Genomic DNA, 21264 nt, shown 5'->3' on the forward strand with positions numbered 1-21264 from the left:
ACCTATGCTCAGGTTTTCGCATGTTGAGACTATCTGCCCAGACAATATGTTTGCCTGAGTTTCTGTCTCACAACACGTTTCAAATAAGGTTGGGACTGGGAAAGTTGATGAATGCTCAAAGAAGACCTAAATGGAAACAGGTGAGTGTCATGATTGTGTATAAAAGGAGCATCCCCAAAAGGCTCAGTCGTTCACAAGCAAAGATGGGGCAAAGATTACCACTTTGTGAACAACCGCATTAAAAAATAGTCCAACAGTTTAAGAACAATCTTTCTCAATGTTCAATTGCAAGGAATTTAGGGATTCCATCATCTACAGTCTATAATATAATCAGAAGATTCAGAGAAACTGGAGAACTTTCTGCACGTAAGCGGCAAAGCCGAAACCAACATTGAATGCCCGTGACCTTCGATCTCTCAGGCGGCACTGCATTAAAAAGAAACATCATTATGTAAAGGATCTTACAGAACACTTCAGAAAACCATTGTCAGTTAACACAATTCGTCGCTACATCTACAAGTGCAAGTTCAAACTCTACCATGCAAAGTGAAAGCCATACATCAACAACATCCAGAAACAGTGCCACCTTCTCTGGGCCCGAGCTCATTTTAAATGGACAGACACAAAGTGGAAAAGTGTGCTGTGGTCTGATGAGTCCACATTTCAAATTGTTTTTGGAAATCATGGACGTCGTGTCCTTCGGACAAAAGAGGAAAAAGACCATCCAGATTGTTACCAGCGCAAAGTTCAAAAGCTAGCATCTGTGATAGTATGGGGGTGTGTTAGTGCCCATGGCATGGGCAACTTACACATCTGTGATGGCACCATCAATGCTGAAAGGTACATCCAAATAAATAAAAAAAATTGATTTGATTTGTAATGCTCTTTTATTCCAGTAGATGGCAGCAAAGCGCGCAGTAGCACTGAGCCGTGTGCCGACAAGGAGGCGTGATCGCCATTTTAATTCTGGGCAAGTTAGTGATTTGTGTGCATAGAAGTTCACTTAGTCTCGTCAAGAAACAGGTGGAATATGCCGGAAAGCTGCGCATGTTGGCAAAGTCACAAACGGAGGAACAAGGGAGACAATATTTCCTTCCATAAGTAAGTGGGTTTGGTTCTTCTTGTCACTTTGTCCGTGATATTTGGATGATAAACAGCTGTACGTACAGCAAGGCCATACAATAATTAAGGAAAAACCCCAACGGTCAAAACGACCCCCTGTGAGCAAGCACTTGGTGACAGTGGGAAGGAAAAACTCCCTTTTAACAGGAAGAAACCTCCAGCAGAACCAGGCTCAGGGAGGGGCAGTCTTCTGCTGGGAATGGTTGGGGCTGAGGGAGAGAACCAGGAAAAAGACATGCTGTGGAAGAGAGCAGAGACCAATCACTAATGATTAAATGCAGAGTGGTGCATACAGAGCAAAAAGAGAAAGAAACACTCAGTGCATCATGGGAACCCCCAGCAGTCTAAGTCTATAGCAGCATAACTAAGGGATGGTTCAGGGTCACCCGATCCAGCCCTAACTATAAGCTTTAGCAAAAAGGAAAGTTTTAAGCCTAATCTTAAAAGTAGAGAGGGTGTCTGTCTCCCTGATCTGAATTGGGAGCTGGTTCCACAGGAGAGGAGCCTGAAAGCTGAAGGCTCTGCCTCCCATTCTACTCTTACAAACCCTAGGAACTACAAGTAAGCCTGCAGTCTGAGAGCGAAGCGCTCTATTGGGGTGATATGGTACTATGAGGTCCCTAAGATAAGATGGGACCTGATTATTCAAAACCTTATAAGTAAGAAGAAGAATTTTAAATTCTATTCTAGAATTAACAGGAAGCCAATGAAGAGAGGCCAATATGGGTGAGATATGCTCTCTCCTTCTAGTCCCCGTTAGTACTCTAGCTGCAGCATTTTGAATTAACTGAAGGCTTTTCAGGGAACTTTTAGGACAACCTGATAATAATGAATTACAATAGTCCAGCCTAGAAGAAATAAATGCATGAATTAGTTTTTCAGCATCACTCTGAGACAAGACCTTTCTAATTTTAGAGATATTACGCAAATGCAAAAAAGCAGTCCTACATATTTGTTTAATATGCGCATTGAATGACATATCCTGATCAAAAATGACTCCAAGATTTCTCACAGTATTACTAGAGGTCAGGGTAATGCCATCCAGAGTAAGGTGTTGTGTGGGCTGCTGAAGAGGAGGTACTGCTGGCCCACCACCACCAGAGGGCACCCTGCCTGGAGTGCAGGCTCCAGGCACCAGAGGGCGCTGCCGCCTCACAGGAGCAGCCGGGGTGACAGCTGACACTCATCACCTGTGACAGCTGTCACCACTCATCTGATCTGCATCGGTATATCAGCAAGACGTCATCTCCACCTCTTTGCCGAGATATCGTTCTACCTGAAAGGTAATATCCTCAGCCTGACTGCTTGATAGAAAGCCTTTTTGTTGTGATTTTTGTGAGTGATAACAGACTTTTTCTCCAACGAGAGGTGGAGGTAGCTTCCCTGCCGTGCAGATTGCTGGGTGCAGACGCACCACGTTTAATTGTGTTTTTGTTCCTCGCCAGCAGTACCAGGTCCGACACGCGGAGGCAGTGGCCACCTGGGAGTTCGGGACTTGGCGGCTCCAGTATTCCCGGGGTCTGGTGGCGAAGGAAATCGTGTGGTTCCGGTTCTGCTTTGGACAGGCGTCTCCTATCTTCGAGCCTGCCCACACGACACCTTGTAATTTGACCTTTGATCTATTGTGGAATCTGTTGTGTTTGTTGTGCACGTTCGCAACAGTAAAGTGTTGTTATTTGACCTATTCTATTGTCCGTTCATTTGCGCCCCCTGTTGTGGGTCCGTGTACTTACACTTTCCCAACATAAGGATCTGGTTAAACACCATGTTTCTAAGATTTGTGGGGCCAAGTACAATAACTTCAGTTTTATCTGAGTTTAAAAGCAGGAAATTAGGTCATCCATGTCTTTATGTCTGTAAGACAATCCTGCAGTTTAGCTAATTGGTGTGTGTCCTCTGGCTTCATGGATAGATAAAGCTGGGTATCATCTGCGTAACAATGAAAATTTAAGCAATACCGTCTAATAATACTGCCTAAGGGAAGCATGTATAAAGTGAATAAAATTGGTCCTAGCACAGAACCTTGTGGAACTCCATAATTAACCTTAGTCTGTGAAGAAGATTCCCCATTTACATGAACAAATTGTAATCTATTAGATAAATATAATTCAAACCACCGCAGCGCAGTGCCTTTAATACCTATGGCATGCTCTAATCTCTGTAATAAAATTTTATGGTCAACAGTATCAAAAGCAGCACTGAGGTCTAACAGGACGAGCACAGAGATGAGTCCACTGTCTGAGGCCATAAGAAGATCATTTGTAACCTTCACTAATGCTGTTTCTGTACTATGATGAATTCTAAAAACCTGACTGAAACTCTTCAAATAGACCATTCCTCTGCAGATGATCAGTTAGCTGTTTTACAACTACCCTTTCAAGAATTTTTGAGAGAAAAGGAAGGTTGGAGATTGGCCTATAATTAGCTAAGATAGCTGGGTCAAGTGATGGCTTTTTAAGTAATGGTTTAATTACTGCCACCTTAAAAGCCTGTGGTACATAGCCAACTAATAAAGATAGATTGATCATATTTAAGATCGAAGCATTAATTAATGGTAGGGCTTCCTTGAGCAGCCTGGTAGGAATGGGGTCTAATAGACATGTTGATGGTTTGGAAGAAGTAACTAATGAAAATAACGCAGACAGAACAATCTGAGAGAAAGAGTCTAACCAAACACCAGCATCACTGAAAGCAGCCAAAGATAACGATATGTCTTTGGGATGGTTATGAGTAATTTTTTCTCTAATAGTTAAAATTTTATTAGCAAAGAAAGTCATGAAGTCATTACTAGTTAAAGTTAAAGGAATACTCGGCTCAATAGAGCTCTGACTCTTTGTCAGCCTGGCTACATTTCAGCACTGTTTCTTTACACCATCTGCCACACTATTACAGCACATACACCCGATAATGGTGATATTTGATAATTGCCCACGGCACCCCTGACGATCGATGCACCCCGGTTGAGAATCACTGGTGTATGTCACGCTAAAAAGTGTGAAAATAGACTTTTCCCACACATCTAAAAAGCCTGTATCTCCGCCACGGATCATCCGATTCGCCTGAAATTTGAAACACACATTCACTGTATACTTTTCAATTACATAACGTATCCGTTGGAGTGTAACATCTGCCATTCATATAGCTATATACAAATCTCTCTCTCTCTCTCTCTCCCTCTCTCTCTATATATATATGTGTGTGTGTGGGTGGGTGTGTGTGGTTAGTATCTTGTAGATGTTTTCACTGAAAAAACTGATTTCCAGCAGTGACACCAGAAGTCTTTGTAACTTAGTAACACGGCCGTTGCCAAGACGACGACGTTTGTCTCTGCGGAAGTTTGTCGTTCCAGAAGTAGACGGATGCAACATTAACTGCTTTGGAAATGCGAAATTCTGGCAGCATTACAACAAAAATTACAACGTTCGCATGTTTCTTATAAACAGCAGAATAGGAAATAGACCTTTTGGCGGCGGGGTTGTTTCATACAGTAATTTAACCTGGTAGCATATTAGCTAACTAGCTGAGCAGCAGACCGACGGCAGTAAGATGAGTTTCCACAAATACAACAGCAGCGGGAGCAACGACAAATCTGTGTTTCTCACCCCAGTGGTAAGACTTTCAGACTTTTACTGTTGTTGCTCAGTCTATATATTAGTTCTGAAAAGCTTAGCTAGCTTGCTTTTTGTTGCTTGAGTGGTGTGTTTACGTCTTAGTTAATGCAACACAAATAAATACCACTGCAGGTCAATAGCTGCAAGATCAACTTCACAGCCTTGAAACCTAGAGTCAAACTGAGGGTCCAGAAGATGGTGAGTGATGACCAAAGAACAAATTAACAATAACTATGGCTTTTTAACACCTTTTTGTCCTCTTTATCATTTCACAGACAGACTGTAAAGCTCTTTTTGTAAAAGAAATAAACCTGAATGTCACCCAAACACTGGGCCCTTCAAAACCAGGTAAGCTTTCCTAAGTGTTTTGCTTTTCCAACATGCACCTGTGCTATGGATGCATCAGAAAATAATACGAGCGAAGCACCGCACGGCAGCGTGAAGCTCGCTCTGTGGTAGACAGAGGCACAAACCAGAAATGGCACCAAAAAAACCTGCTGAGTGGAGAAAAAGCCATAAACCAGACAACATTGTCGTAAAAAGCCACAAATTGATGGTAGGTGAAGCCGCAAACCGGAAATGACATTGGTGATTTGTTGAAGAGCTTCACTCGTTCATGACCGTGACATGTGGATAGTGTGGATATTAGAATATCCATAAAAAGTTAAATTTTTTTGTCAGTTATTTCAGAAAGTAAACATTTTATATATTCCAGACTCATGCATATAATCTCAAAAGACAAAAGCAGTCAAAAAAATTGTTTGCAGTGGCTATCCGTATGTACCCGTATTCATATAGTGAACTTCTATTGGTACATACTGTGCAATAGCAGTAAACCTCAATCCCCAAGAGCTAGGATTCCACCCACAGGGTCGGAGGCCAGGTTTTTGGCTTCTGGTTAGAGCGTACACTCTCCATGCCGGAGATCGTGAGTTTTCATCCAGAGGGGAGTGGGTGGGAGGAGTTAACAAAGAAACAGAGAGTACAGCTGCTACAGTAGCTTGTCTGTCATTGGTCAATGTACATCACGTGATCATGAGACTATGTACTTGTATTTGCTATTGATACATAGATTCCTAAACTACATTAACCACAACACTTATCCTAGCAATAAACCATAACAAGGCTGCGCTACGTACAAATAGAATTTGGGATTATTAATATAGCTATGTACAAATAGCCAGTTCCAAAATCATTTTCAAGACATCCTAATTTTTTGAAATGCACATATACAGTCTGATAAATAATTTTTTTAGACTGTGGCACAAGTTTTGTAATTTTACATCTTGTAGTGTAAACTTTCAGCTTTAATTTAACAAATACATTGCATTAACCATTTAGGAATTACAGCTGATGTGGTCACTCCATTTTTAGCAGCCACGAGTAATTAGATAAATAAAAGTTATTTTTCATACAAATCATCACATTTACACTTGGTTTTCTTAAGGCAAATCAGAGAACGGATACATGAGCATTTCCAAGTAAGAAACTGAATATGTCTTGGGCTTCATTTACAGCATTCATTAAGAAATACAAATACAATACAAGAAAGAGAATAGTGAGGGAAACCACCAAGATGACTCTGAAAGAGCTATAGGCGTCTGTGGCTGTGTTTGTAGAGACCTCATACAACCCCTGGCAAAAATTATGGAATCACCGGCCTCGGAGGATGTTCATTCTGTTGTTTAATTTTGTAGAAAAAAAAGCAGATCACAGACATGACACAAAACTAAAGTCATTTCAAATGGCAACTTTCTGGCTTTAAGAAACACTATAAGAAATCAGGAAAAAAAATTGTGGCAGTCAGTAACGGTTACTTTTTAGACCAAGCAGAGGAAAAAATATGGACTCACTCAATTCTGAGGAATAAATTATGGAATCACCCTGTAAATTTCCATCCCCAAAACTAACACCTGCATCAAATCACATCTGCTCATTGACATTAACCCTATGTCATGAAATTGACCCTATGTGTCTTTTTGCAAGGAATGTTTTCACAGTTTTTGCTCTATGGCAAGATGCATTGTCTTCTTGAAAAATGATTTCATCATCCTTAAACATCAGAAAAGTGTCCAAAATATCAACGTAAACTTGTGCATTTATTGATGATGTAATGACATCCATCTCCCCAGTGCCTTTACCTGACATGCAGCCCCATATCATCAATGACTGTGGAAATTTACATGTTGTCTTCAGGCAGTCATCTTTATAAATCTCATTGGAACAGCACCAAACAAAAGTTCCAGCATCATCACCTTGCCCAATGCAGATTCGAGATTCATCACTGAATATGACTTTCATCCAGTCATCCACAGTCCACGATTGCTTTTCTTTAGCCCATTGTAACCTTGTTTTTTTCTGTTTAGGTGTTAATGATGGCTTTTGTTTAGCTTTTCTGTATGTAAATCCCATTTCCTTTAGGCGGTTTCTTACAGTTCGGTCACAGACGTTGACTCCAGTTTCCTCCCATTCGTTCCTCATTTGTTTTGTTGTGCATTTTCTGTTTTTGAGACATATTGCTTTAAGTTTTCTGTCTTGACGCTTTGATGTCTTCCTTGGTCTACCAGTATGTTTGCCTTTAACAACCTTCCTATGTTGTTTGTATTTGGTTTAGACACAGCTGACTGTGAACAACCAACATCTTTTGCAACATTGCGTGATGATTTACCCTCTTTTAAGAGTTTGATAATCCTCTCCTTTGTTTCAACTGACATCTCTCGTGTTGGAGCCATGATTCATGTCAGTCCACTTGGTGCAACAGCTCTCCAAGGTGTGATCACTCCTTTTTAGATGTAGACTAACAAGCAGATGTGATTTGATGCAGGTGTTAGTTTTGGGGATGAAAATTTACAGGGTGATTCCATAATTTATTCCTCAGAATTGAGTGAGTCCATATTTTTTTCCTCTGCTTGGTCTAAAAAAGTAACCGTTACTGACTGCCACAATCTTTTTTTCTTGATTTCTTATAGTGTTTCTTAAAGCCAGAAAGTTGCCATTTGAAATGACTTTAGTTTTGTGTCATGTCTGTGATCTGCTTTTTTCTACAAAATTAAACAACTGAATGAACATCCTCCGAGGCCAGTGATTCCATAATTTTTCCATAATAAGTGGAAGGGGGAAGATCTAACATTTTGTTAACGTCAGATATCAATATTCCATTCAAGGGATGCTATCATGTGGACTAACAAATCCAGTCAGTGGTTGTGTGTCGCACAATGGACCATCTAGTGTGGAGCCATTTCAGTATAGGCTCCAGGATGATTTAATGTATTTTTTATTTAATTTCATTTTTTTTTTTTTACATTTTTGTAACTGAGTTATGAAACTGTCCTAAATGTCTTCATTTTTTGCCCTAATTATTTATTTCTTCTGTAGAAAACAGATCTCATCGATGCAACCACAGAAGGCTTGTTCCCATGCACCAATTTGCGCCTTCATTTTCCATCAACTCTACAGATTCTGCTTGCTTTAATTTTGTGACACGGCTGGGTGGACGTGCTGGACAAGTAGATGCCACAGGAAAATCAAAGGAACAAACACAGCGCGCCAGTTGCTATAATGGCAATAATAATAATAATTTCAGTTTTCCCAAGTCAACAGGTAAATATTGCCATTTGACTTGAAATTATTATGAAACTCTTGTCGTGTGTAAACTGAGCCCATTGTGCCTGTTGTAGGTGGTTCTGGAGGATATAATTCAACCACAGTTCCTGGATGTCCCATCAGTTGTGACTTGGACAGGTGTATGTGCTTGTTATCTGGCATGCTGTTCAGAAAATATTATTCTCTACTATCAAATATATTTAAATATTCTTTTTCTCAAATGCTATCACTGTAAACTCAACATATTACTGACATTTCACTGACACAGCAGCAACTGTAGTATTTAATTTTACCAGTAATAAAGTTCATATTTTTGGTTGTGTTATGAACTCTGGTTTTAACTGTAGTCCATAGTGAGGAATACGTATAGACAGCCCATTTTAGCAAATGGCAAGGGCTGCAGAGGACCACCAGGGAGCAGCAAAGACCTTTCAAATTTCCACCCCTAGTCCATTTAGCTGACAAGTACTTCTTTCCTTGATTATTAAATAACATATCAACCAGTGAGTACTGTATAGGTATTTGTGATCTGATAATTATAATTAACCTGCAGTTGGATTTTTGTTTATGTATTTTTTTTTTTTAATAATTCAGGTGCAGTTTGGTTGAATGCCCCCAGCTTAGCAGTGTGGATGAACTACAACTTCTCAACCTCCAACACAATCTCATCACAAGAATCCAGCATCTGTCACACTTGGCTGGGCTTGTTTTTCTTAACTTGTATGATAACAACATCTCTGAAATGAGTGGCATTGAAGAGCTCAGCTGTCTTCGAATCCTTATGTTAGGAAAGAACAGGTGAGTCGTCATCACGATTCATTCACATTTCAGTTGTGGAATTTGAATGGCAGTGTCACAGGTACTGCAGATTTCTTTTTTGTTGATACTTTGTGGTTGTTGGGGTGTTCTGTCTCCAGTAAGTGAACTGTATACATAATTGCATTCATATCATGTGACTGATATACAGTTGTATGCAAAAATTTGGGCACCGCTGATAATTTTCACTATTTTTCCTTTATAAATCATAGGTTGTCTGGATCAGAAATTTCAGTTAAATGTGTCATATAGCAGGCGAACACATTTTGGCGCTGTCACTGGGCAACGAGGACTTTCAACTCCCTCCACAAATTTTCTATGGGGTTGACGTTTGGAGACTGGCTAGGCCATTCCAGGACCTTGAAATGCTTTTTACGGAGCCACTCCTTCATTTCCTGAGCGCTGTGTTTGGGATCATTGTCATGCTGGAAGACCCAGCCACATTGCATCTTCAATGCTTTCACTGATGGAAGGAGGTTTTGGCTTAGCCACGTTCACTCTTCCCTTAACATGGATCAGTCTTCCTGTCCTCTTTGCAGAAAAACAGCTTCAAAGCATGATGTTTCCACCCCCATGCTTCACAGTAGGCATGGTGTTCTTGGGATGCAACTCAGCATTCTTCTTCCTCCAAACATGCTGAGTTGAGTTTTTACCAAAAAGTGTTGTGAAAGTGTAGGAACACGGACCCACAACAGGGGGCGCAAATGAACGGACAATGGAGAAAGTCAAATCACAAAGTTTTACTGTTGTGAATTCACACAACAGATTACAAATACAGCAGTAACCGAATTCCAAAGGTGTCGTGTGGGCAGGCTCGACGATAGGAGACGTCTGTCCGAGTCGAACCGGAACCACCCGATTTCCTCTGCCACCGAACCCCGGGGATACTGGAGCCACCAAGTCCCGAACCCCAGGTGGCCACTGCCTCCGCTCGTCGGATCCGGTACTGCTGGCAAGGAACAGAAACAGTCAGGTGTGGGTGCGGCTGCACCCAGCAACACACAGGGTGGAACACCACCTCCACCTCTTGTCAGGAAAACACTAAAGTGCAGGAGTGTGAGTACTTATCCAAATACTGTTTCCTGCTGCTCTTCTCTCTCTCTGTATAAAGGCAAAAGGTAATTAAGGTTGATATAATCGGCTGGATACGTTACCTCCTTGGTAAAACGATATCTCGGCAATGAGGTGGAGATGCCGTCCTGCTGATATACCTCCCTGTTGATTGATATCAGCTGTCTCGTCTCAGGTGATGGGTGACAGCTGTCACCCTGGCTGCTCCTGTGAGGCGACAGCGCCCTCTGGTGCCTGGAGCCCGCACTCCAGACAGGGCGCCCTCTGGTGGTGGTGGGCCAGCAGTACCTCCTCTTCGGCGGCCCACACAACAAAAAGTTCTATTTTGGTTTCATCTGACCACTTGATATTCTCCCAGTCCTCTTCTGGATCATCCATATGCTCACTGGCAAACTTCAGACAGGCCTGGACGTGTACTGGCTTAAGCAGGAGGGCATGCCTGGCACTGCAGGATTTGAGTTCCTCTCGGCATAGGGTGTTACTGATGGTAGCCTTTGTTACTTTAGTCCCAGCTCTGCAGGTCCTTCATCAGGTCCCTCCGTGTAGTTCTGGGATTTTTGCTCACCGTTCTCATGATTATTTTGACCCCATGGGATGAGATCTTGCGGGGAGCCCCAGATCGAGCGAGATTATCAATGGTCTTGTATGTCTTCCATTTTCTTACAGTTGCTCCCACAGTTGATTTATTCACACTAACCTGCTTGCCTACTGTAGATTCACTCTTCCTAGCCTGGTGCAGGTCTACAGTGTTCTTCCTGGTGTCCTTCGACAGCTCTTTGGTCTTGGCCATGTTTGAGTTTGGAGTCTGACTGTTTGAGGCTGTGGACAGGTGTCTTTTATACAGATAACAAGTTCTAACAGGTGCCATTAATACAGGTAACGAGTGGAGGACAGAAGAGCTTCTTAAAGAAGAAATTACAGGTCTGTGAGAGCCAGAAATCTTGCTTGTTTGTAGGTGACCAAATACTTGTTTTCCACCATAATTTACAAATAAATTCTTTAAAAATCCTACACTGTGATTTCTTGGATTTTTTTTTTCTCATTTTGTCTCTCATAGTTGAAGTGTACCTATGATGAAAATTACAGACCTCTCATCTTTCTAAGTAGGAGAACTTGCACAATCAGGGGCTGACTAAATACTTTTTGCCCCACTGTAACAAAGGGCAGTATGCATGGCTGAAAAAGAACACAGCATTCCAAGAAAAAATTGGTTTGGTAAGGCACTTGATATGTTTATGATAATGGGATTTGAGTTTGTGTTGTTAAATGTGTTTGTAGCATGGCCCAAGCAGAGGGTCACCCCTTAGAGTCTGGTCTGCTTGAGGTTTCTTTCCTTACCACTGTCGCCTGTGTGCTTGCTCTGGTGGTTGGTAATTCTGGTCTGCTTGAGGTTTCTTTCCTTACCATTGTCGCCTGTGTGCTTGCTCTGGTGGTTGGTAATGTGTATATATGTATGTCTGTATGTATATATGGGGTGGGCGTTTATAAGGTTTGCTTCTGCTCACCCCCTTTTTGGTCACAAATGTCACTGTGGAATTGTCTTGTGTATCAGTTTTTGTTATTGTCGAGTTTGTGTGCCAAAATAAATAAGTTCAAGAAAAACACTTGCTACCTACAGTACATTTTGGAGGTGGTTCCATCATGCTGTGTGGCTGTGGCCAGTGCAGGTACTGGGAATCTTGTTAAAGTTGAAGGTCTCATGGATTCCAGTCAATATCAGCAGATTCTTGAGAACAATGTTCATGAATCAGTAACAAAGTTGAAGTTGCGCCAGGGCTGGATCTTTCAACAAGACAACAACCCTAAACACTGCTCAAAATCTACTAAGGCATTCATGCAGAGGAGCAAGTACAATGTTCTGGAATGGCCATCTCAGTCCCCAGACCTGAATATTATTGAAAATCTGTGGTGTGATTTTAAGCGGGCTGTCCATGCTCAGAAACCAAAATACCTGAGATGTTTTGTAAAGAAGAATGGTCCAAAATACCTTCACCCAGAATCCAGACTCTCATTGGAAGCTATAGGAAGCGTTTAGAGGCTGTTATTTCTGCAAAAGGAGGATCTACTAAATATTCATGTATTTTTTCTGTTGGGGTGCCCAGACTTATGCACCTGCCTAAGTTTGTTTAAAGAATTATTGCGGACTTTCTGTAAATCCTATAAACTTCATTTGACTTCTCAAATATCACTGTGTTTGTCTGCTGAAATTATATATTAAATATTTAACTGAAATTGCTGATTCAAACAACCACTAATTTATAAAGGAAAATCATGGAAACATTTCACTGACACAGACACGCTGTGTCAGTGAAATGTTGGGCACGCTCAGGGGTGCCCAAACTTTTACATACAACTGTAGCTGTTGCTCAATATTTAAATTTTTATTTTAATAGATTTTTTTTAGTCATCTGTATGCAAAAAAAACAAAAAACAAAAAAAAAAGGAGGGGGGGGGGGGGGTGATGGTCTAGTGGTTAAACCTTGGGCTTGAGACCAGAGGATCCTCGTTTCAAATCCCAGCCTGACCGGAAAATCACTAAGGGCCCTTAGTAATTTTCAAGCTTAATCCCCAAACTTGCCCCTTGGAGTTTAAGGTTAATCCCCAATATTAATAGTGTACATATGTCCTCTTTGTCATATATTATGTAAAAGAGCGAGAAATAAACACTTCTAAAACTGAAAACGCTCTTTTTGTAACTTGATAACACATTTTTCGGCATTAGTGTGCACGCTAACTTCTTGTGGAGTTAAATTTGTCTCATTAATACCAGCAAATGCACAGAGGATGATCTACAAATATTCTTTGATTTGTCAAAAGCTCATATACATGCACACGCAAAGCCTCCTGCAGACGTTGTTAAAACATAAATATTGCTTTTGATTGACTGATTAGTAGAGGGGCTTTATTGAACATGTACAAACTGACAACAGGATCTTAATACTTAATTAAACAAGTGCAAGTTATAAAGAACACAAGGCTCATATGGCCGAGGGTATTTTGGCATTGCGTTATATTAAACACTTCAACAGACAATTGTGCTTTACATTTTTTATTTCAGGATATAACACAGTAAACTAAAACACAAACAGTGACACAATGCCTAAATTGCAACAAAAATATCAAGTACAATAATACAATATAGAAAATACAAAAAACCTAATAACGGATAAATAAACAAATAAATTAAAAGATTGTAATCCTTCTGTTTACGTCCACTCGTGTTTCATTGCAGAAAGTATGAACCAACATATTTCATGTTTTTATGGTCAGCTTAATTTAATTTGTGAATATATGTCCATTCCTCCATTTCAGGCCTGCAACACCTTACAAAAAATGTTGTGACAGGGGCAATTTACTCTAATTATAATGATAAAATCATCACTTTTACAGACAGTTTTCTTGAGACAAGTCAGGGGATGAATACATGAACATTTCCAAGTCACTCATTATGTCTTGGGCTTCATTTACATCAATTATTAAGATGTGGAGTTGTGTCAGGAAGGGCATCCGGCGTAAGTCTTGTGCCAATTTAACAAGCAGGTCCACCTCTGATTTGCTGTGGTGACCCCGAGTGCAAACAAGGGAACAGACGAAGGTACTTACAGTTCTGCAGAAAAGTTTACATACCCTGACAGAATGTTTTTTTTTTTTGGCCATTTTTCAGAGAATATGAATGATAACACAAAAATGTTTTTCACTCATGGTTAGTGGTTGTGTGAAGTCATTTATTGCCAAACAGTTAAACTGCGCTTCATGATGAAGTGGTATAGAGGAGGATTTTCTTAAAAAGAAGACCTGAAAGTTTAGCTACAAATTGCCAGAAGGTACATCTGAGATGCAAGCCTGGATGTGATCTGTTTTGGAGAAAGAAAATCCTTCTCTGCTCTACTCTACTATGAAGCTAAGAGTAGTGATGCAAAATGCAAAATTTGCACTGCGCACAGTTTCTCCAATCACAGCCACATAAACCCATAACTTCTCCTGGGTTGTCTGGGTGTCTTGGTGGTTTCCTCACTCTTCTCCTTCTTGCACTCAGTTTTTGAGAACTGTCTACTGCATGCAGATTTACCACAGAGTGCCATACTGTTTGTATTTATTTGTAATTGATATAAATAAAGGGCAGCACGGTGGCTTAGTGGTTAGCAGTGTTGCCACGTAGTGAGGTCATGGGCTCGATTCCCACCTGTGGCCTTTCTGTGTAGAGTTTGCATGTTCTCCCTGTGTTTGTGTGGGTTCTCTGGGTGGGCTTCGCCTTCCTCCCACATCTAAAGACACACAGGTTAGGTGGATTGGAAACTTTAAATTGTTTGTAGGTGTGCGTGTGGGTGTGAATGTGTTTGTCTGTATGTGGCCCTGCGACAGAGTGACGTCCTGTCCAGGGTGTACCCGGCCTCACGCTCTATGACTGCTGGGATAGGCTCTAGCCTCCTGCGACCCTTAATTGTAAGCGGTTGAAGATGAGTGAGTGATGTAAATAAAGTCCAGGACATATTCAGTGGCAGCTTTACTATCAGAGAGCCTCGTCCACATTGATAGCTTCATGTTGTAGTAGAAGGATTGTAAAACAGGAAAACAGATCCAGTCTAGGCCTGCATTTCCCATGTGACTTCTGGCAAACAGCAGGTGAAATTTCACGTTCCTTTTTAAGAAGATCCTCCTTTGTACCACTTCATCATGAGGCTTTTTCTCCCCAAAATATTTTAGCTTTACCTACTTTAATTGTGTTCTCTAAAAGCTAACAGATGAAATAAAAAGTCTAACTTCTTTCTCACTACTTTACAGAATCCATAAAATATGTAGCCTGGAAAAGCTGTCCAAACTGAATGTCCTGGATTTGCATGATAATCAGGTAATGTGTTTGATTGTTCGTCAATGTCTAACCACCTATAGCATACCTATGTTCACTCTTTCTATTTTTTTCCTCGTCCTGTGGAAGATTATATATGTCCAAATAACAAAATTTTCTTATGTTTCGATTTATGAAACATAAGAAATTTATGTTATTTGGACACATTCTGATCACGTGCAACCGATTACATACACTGCTCAAAAAATTTAGAGAAACATTTTTTAATCAGAGTACAGCATCAAGTCAATTCAGCTTCTGGACAGTCTTGTATAAAGTACCTCAAAGTGATACTTGAGTGAAAGTACAAGTATCTTACCATAAAATTACATTGATAAAAATGTTAGTCTCCTTTAAAAATATTACTTGAGTAAAAGTCTTAAAGTATCTGACATTTACTGTACTTAAGTATCAAAAGTAAATTTCTCATATAAAATGTACTTTAAGTAAAAGTATTGAGTAAAAGTAAAATCCAAAATGAGTGAAGAGTGAAACAGTGACACAAAAAGAAAGCTAGTGTGTTGTCTGGAGAAACCAGGAGGGGACCTCTGCCCCTGTAAAAGGCTGGGTCCGCCTCTGGTGGATCTGTCGGTGTTGGTGACAGGATGAGTGAGCAACAGGTGGCTGTATACAACTGGAAATAAAGTTGGTGTTCTTTTTCTGAAGATGCAGTCTTTTTTCTGGAAGACCCATACACACTATTCTGTTAAACACAACAGCCAGGCTCTTGTGAAACAGAACAGTCATTTATAGCTACACAGTTGTGCCAAATTTAAGGAAAAAGAAACAAACAAGAAAGCAATGCAAGCATCACCACCACCAACCACTGCAAATAAAATAAATGAAACGAAACAGCCATGCTAGCCAGTTTTGTTGGTACCGAAGTTTTCCCCTTAAATGTGTGTTAACTCCAATCGTGCACTGGACTCCAGCAGGAGCCTATCTATGTGTATGTGTCAGCTTGTGTGCGTTTGGAGTCCAGAGCGCAGATGGTTTTCACCCTCCACAGTGTACTCTTCCTCAGCGGGAGCACAGATTCAACTTGTCATCTTTTATTTTATTTAATTTTTTGTCTTTTAAACTTGTTTTATGTCAAACACGGCACTTGATGGTGCAGGGGTAAAAGGTGTACCCCTGTGCTCCAGCTGAAGAGAACTGTATCTCTTTTCGGTGTGGCGTACCGCTGCGCTCCAGCTTACTTTCACCTCTGCAAACAGGCATTGCCCAATCAAATTTCTTATACTTTGATATTGTAGTAATGAGTAACAAAGATGGTTAAGGGAAATGTATTGGAATAAAAGTACACATTTTATTGAGGAAATGTAGTGGAGTAAAAGTGAAAGTCACAAGAAATGTAAACTACGTAAAGTACAGATATGTCAAAATTCTGCTTAAGTACAGTAATGAAGTATTTCTACTTCGTTACATTACAACACTGTTTCTGTGATATTAATCTGGTTAGTTAAGGCCCTGTTACACCTTGACAGTTTAGCCAGAGTATGCTGACCGTATTAAAAACACTGGCATATGCCTGTGTACATCTAATAAATTATACAGCTGTCACACCATGATGATTTAACCAGCTTATGCTGACAGCCCCATTTCCACCGAGTGGTTCGGGTTGGTACTGCATGGTATGATATGTGTCGGAACAGTTAAGTGTGGCTTGGTTTGCATGTCCACCACTGGCAGAACCGTTTTGTTTGGCAGGTTTGAGCACTTAAATATTGACAAGCATGTCATCGAACGCACGTACGCTGTTGGGCCCCCTTCACATGGAGGCAAAACAAAATAATTTAACATTATTTTATTTTATTCTGTTTCATTCTTGTCTTGGTGGATCATGGGATTTATTTTCATTGAGTGCAGAATGCTGAAGAATCAACTTTGTGGTAAACTCTGACATGAATGAATCACTGTGACTCTTTCACCTTTTAAAATAAGTTAACTGCCTTGTTGCGCAAAGTGCCAGCGTTCTCTGGTTCAAGCTGTGTGACACACCGGGAGCAGACAGACAGAGGGACTTCTTTGAAAACACTGTTTCTTCAGCCACGACAAGGAACTCAAGTATTTTCAAATGCCCTTTTCCATAATCAGGACCCTTTATGTGGATACGTTTTCATCATGCTGTGATTATGAATCCAACTGAAACAGTTAGGTAAGATTAAGACTTTGTATTTACTCTGTGTTAATGGTTTTAATATTTGAAACAGTCTGAACTGTTTGCATGACTGCGGGTTTCAGCTGTTCATCCAATCTATGGACAGCATCAATGTACGTATTTCAACTTATGAGTAACTTACAAGAACGTGTGTCAACAATTGCATAACTTATGTCCCGCATATGCTGAATGTATAAAACATATGCGGTCATACGTCGAAAATATTGTCCATGCCCAAAATTTTTCCAGGTGTGCAATTTTTTGGAGTGCTTCAATGTGCGCTTAACTTATACAAAACTTAACTATAACTTATTAGACGCACGCCTGCGTATTACAGCGTTTTTAATAAGGTCGGCATACGCCGGCTAAATAGACAAGGTGTGACAGGGGTATTAAGTAGCAGAGGGGTTGGTTATGAGTTTTAACTGCTTTGTTGTTAATGAAATTAATGTCAGGTGCGCTAGAAGGACAACGAGACGACAGCCAAAACAGGAATGGTTTTACAGGTGGAGACGACTGATATTTTTCCCTCCTCGTGTTTTCTGACTGATTTTTCACTAGTTTTGCATTTGCACATCAATACGTGCCTTTGCCAGGTTTGCAGTGTCTCACAGACCAGTCTCAAGAGCATGGAGGAGATTCTGTGAGACAGGCAGTTACTCTATGAAAGCTGGACAGGACCGTAGAAAGTCCTTAACCCATTAGCAGGACCGGTATCTGCTCTTGTTTGTGAGGAGGAACAGGATGGGCACTGACAGAGTCCTACAAAATGACCACCAGCAGGCCACTGGTGTGAATGTCTCTGACCAAACAATTAAAAACAGAATTTATGATGGTGGCCTGAGGGCTCGACTTCCTGTAGTGGGTCCTGTGCTCACTGGCTGGCACCATGGAGCTCATTTGACATTTGCCACAGAACACCACAATTGGCAGGTCTGTCTCTGGCACCCTGTGCTGCTCACAGATGAGAGCAGGTTCAACCTTGGTACATGTGACAGACGTGAAAGGGTCTGGAATATCACAAACTGCAACATCATTCAGCATGACCAGTTTGGTGGTGGGTCAGTGATGGTCTTGGGAGGCATATCCCTGGAAGGATGCACATACCTCTACAGGCTAGACAACAGCACCCTGACTGCTTTTAGGTATTGTCAGACCCTACGCTGGTGCACTGGCTCCTGGGTTCCTCCTGGTGCACAACGTCTGGCTTCATGTGGTGAGAATATGCAGACAGTTCCTGGATGATGAAGGAATTGATACCATTGAGTGGCTGCCATGCATGCTTGCCTCACTTAAATTCAAGAGAACACCTCTGGGACTTTATGTTTCAGTCTATTCGACACCTCCAGGTTGCACCCCAGACTGTCCGGCACCAAAGCGATGCTCTGGGAGGAGATCCTCCAAGACACCATTCATTGTCTCTTTAGGGGCATGCCCCAATGTTGTCAGGCATGCGTATAAGCACGTACTACTTCATCAGTTTTTCATTTTGATTTTCGGAGTGTCTTTGAATTTCATTTCCATCAAACAATGTGGCATCTTTTCATTCCTGACACATTACACAGTCCACATCAGGAAAGGTATCCAGCATGATTTCTTTATTTTTCCCCATTGAGATCTGATGTGTTTTCAAAGTGTTTCTTAAATTTAATTAAAATTTTTTTGAGCAGTGTAGTTCAAGTCATGTTTTCTTTTTTTAGTGTATGAACATGTGCTTTCTGTCTATCATAAAAGATAATCTCATCAAACACACTTTGTGATGTTGCCTTCACGTACTACATTGTGTCACATACAACCAGTGGACATGTAAAAAATAAAAATAAAAACTCTGGATAAGTAAAAATTTTCTGGAAGTTTTCAGGTGGACAAGTGATGTATTGTCCATGATGTACAGAGAATAGAGATCCTTCTTTACAACTTTTTTGGTAAAGTTCCTAGCACAAATTCAGAGCAACTTGAACAAGTAATTGAAAAACACCAGACTCCATAAGCTCTTATATATGTTAAAATCCCAGATTTACTCTTTGAAACCACTTTAATTTATTCAACAGTCACAAATGTTTTCATGTTTGTATCTTTGGCAGTAATTTTGTGCTGCAGCAGATCATGACACTCTTTTGTGTTATCAGAATCAGACAACTTTATTAATCTCAGAGGGGCAATTCAGTTCACAGTTAATCTTATTCTATTCACAGTGTTATTTCTTATTTCTAATATTGGAAGCTATTTTGTCAGTTTCCACAACATAATCTGGCCCACAAATGTTAAAAGCCTGAGAACTGAGATGGTATAATACTGGTGTCATGAGGATTTTAGCAACTACTAGAAAAGAAAGATTGAATTAAAAAGGATTCCCCTTGACCAAATTAGTCCTTTGCCAACATGCCTCCCACACAAGTCCTCTGAAAGCAACAATGCAACCCAGGAAAATCCCTCCTCCCTTTCCGATGTTGGCTGTTCTTTTCATTAGATGGAGTCCCAATTATTTTTCAGTGACTGTTCAGACACAGTTCTCTTTGCTGCACTCAAAGCACCTGTAGTGTATTCTTACTGCTTCCTCAACTCTCAGGGTGCACAACACAAACGGTATCTGATAATTGAAAATTAAATGTGAATGTGACATGCTTGAATAACTGTCTTTTTTATTATTAATGTTATTGCCAGAGATTCAGCTTTGCAAATGTCAGCGAATAGAAAGAGAAGGCATGATTCAAAATGGTGAAATAAGTTAATTCAATTTGTGAATAAATGGAGGAATGACTGTAATTACTCAGTCTTTACTCCCTTCAGTCATGTAGCTGTTTGCTACAGGATACCAGCTGCCTGTGTGTACGTATTGTAGCCACAAGCAGTCATTCACTTCATCCTTTCATCCTTGAGCAAAGATACTCATATAATTTCCTTCCGGTCCTTTCTACCCTCTTATTTCTGTGGCTGGATGATGTCTCCTTTTCAGGTATTGGAACTGCTGTAAAGGAAATATTCTCTTTTGGATCCAGTTACTGGTGCTGCACTATAACAGTTATTATAAAATAACTGTACAAGGATATTATAGTACTTTCCATATGGGCAGTCTGGCTTGAGTCTCATAGGCAGTGATGGAGGCATTTTACTAATACTGTACTGGGTTCATGACCATAATATTGGAATCACTCCTTTTTATAGCAGACTCTGAGGAAAAAAACTTGGTAGTTGATAATTTCAGGGCAGCAGATATCAGGTATGTCCCAATGTGGGGTATAATCTTAATTTTTTTTATAAGTAACAACCTCCACAAGCTTGAGCTAAATACTAACATGTTGATGACCCATTGCTTTTTGAAGTTGTATCATACTTTTGATCAAACATCTTGTGATATTTAAAATAAAAGGCAGAACTAACAAATTCTATTAAAGCCTCTTTATACACTATATTTCTTGTTATACTTTCTTTCACAAATATGAACAAGTTATCAGGTGAACATGCGACGGAGCAGCCAGTGTACAACTAGACTGGTGCCAAAATACAGAATTGTGACGCCCTCAGGCGTTTTTGGGACAAAGTTGGCAACCAGTCTTATTTTGTCAATTTGGGTGTGCTGAATTCAAATATGCAGTATGCCAAGCTCTGTCTGTCCTCTGTTGACCTCTAGAGGTCATTGAACTTTGTGACCATGAGCGGCCCATCAGAACCTAGTTTTTGAGCTTCATAAGCAATCAAATGAAATGAAGTGATAAATAAACTGAACAAATGGCCATTTATATCACTTGTTTGGTGCTGAATTAAATTTTTTCATTTTCAGAATTCTGTATGACCTCTGATGACCTCTAGAGGTCATTGACCTTTACGACAAAAAACAGCAAGCTGAAAACAGATTCTTGATTTCATAAATCAATTAACTGCAGTAATATGATGTATGAAATAGGAAATTGGTCTTATTTTGCCAATTTGGATATACGTAATTAATGTTTTATATGTGGCAAAAAACATGCATATGTGCAATGGTCTACGTAGTTGTGCTTTCATACTGAAATGTGAATGAATGCTACATCAAT

At 40.3% G+C, this 21264-nt stretch overlaps 1 protein-coding gene across 3 annotated transcripts in view; it reads left to right on the forward strand.

The window, feature by feature from the left end:
- The first annotated feature begins 4523 nt into the window (after positions 1 to 4523).
- Positions 4524 to 21264, forward strand: part of LOC117523977 (leucine-rich repeat-containing protein 49) — a 184742-nt gene continuing 168001 nt past the window's right edge. Inside the window, exons 1-7 of one of the 3 annotated variants that reach the window (XM_034185680.1) lie at positions 4524 to 4731; positions 4866 to 4931; positions 5009 to 5081; positions 8109 to 8333; positions 8411 to 8474; positions 8931 to 9134; positions 15006 to 15072. In XM_034185680.1, coding sequence (XP_034041571.1) covers positions 4669 to 4731; positions 4866 to 4931; positions 5009 to 5081; positions 8109 to 8333; positions 8411 to 8474; positions 8931 to 9134; positions 15006 to 15072 — 762 coding nt within the window. In that variant the 5' untranslated portion in view covers positions 4524 to 4668. The remainder of the gene's footprint in view (positions 4732 to 4865; positions 4932 to 5008; positions 5082 to 8108; positions 8334 to 8410; positions 8475 to 8930; positions 9135 to 15005; positions 15073 to 21264) is intronic. The other 2 variants (XM_034185689.1, XM_034185673.1) reach the window with 2 other exon arrangements.

Source organism: Thalassophryne amazonica, chromosome 2, assembly GCF_902500255.1.
Source record: "Thalassophryne amazonica chromosome 2, fThaAma1.1, whole genome shotgun sequence".
NCBI lineage: Eukaryota > Metazoa > Chordata > Actinopteri > Batrachoidiformes > Batrachoididae > Thalassophryne > Thalassophryne amazonica.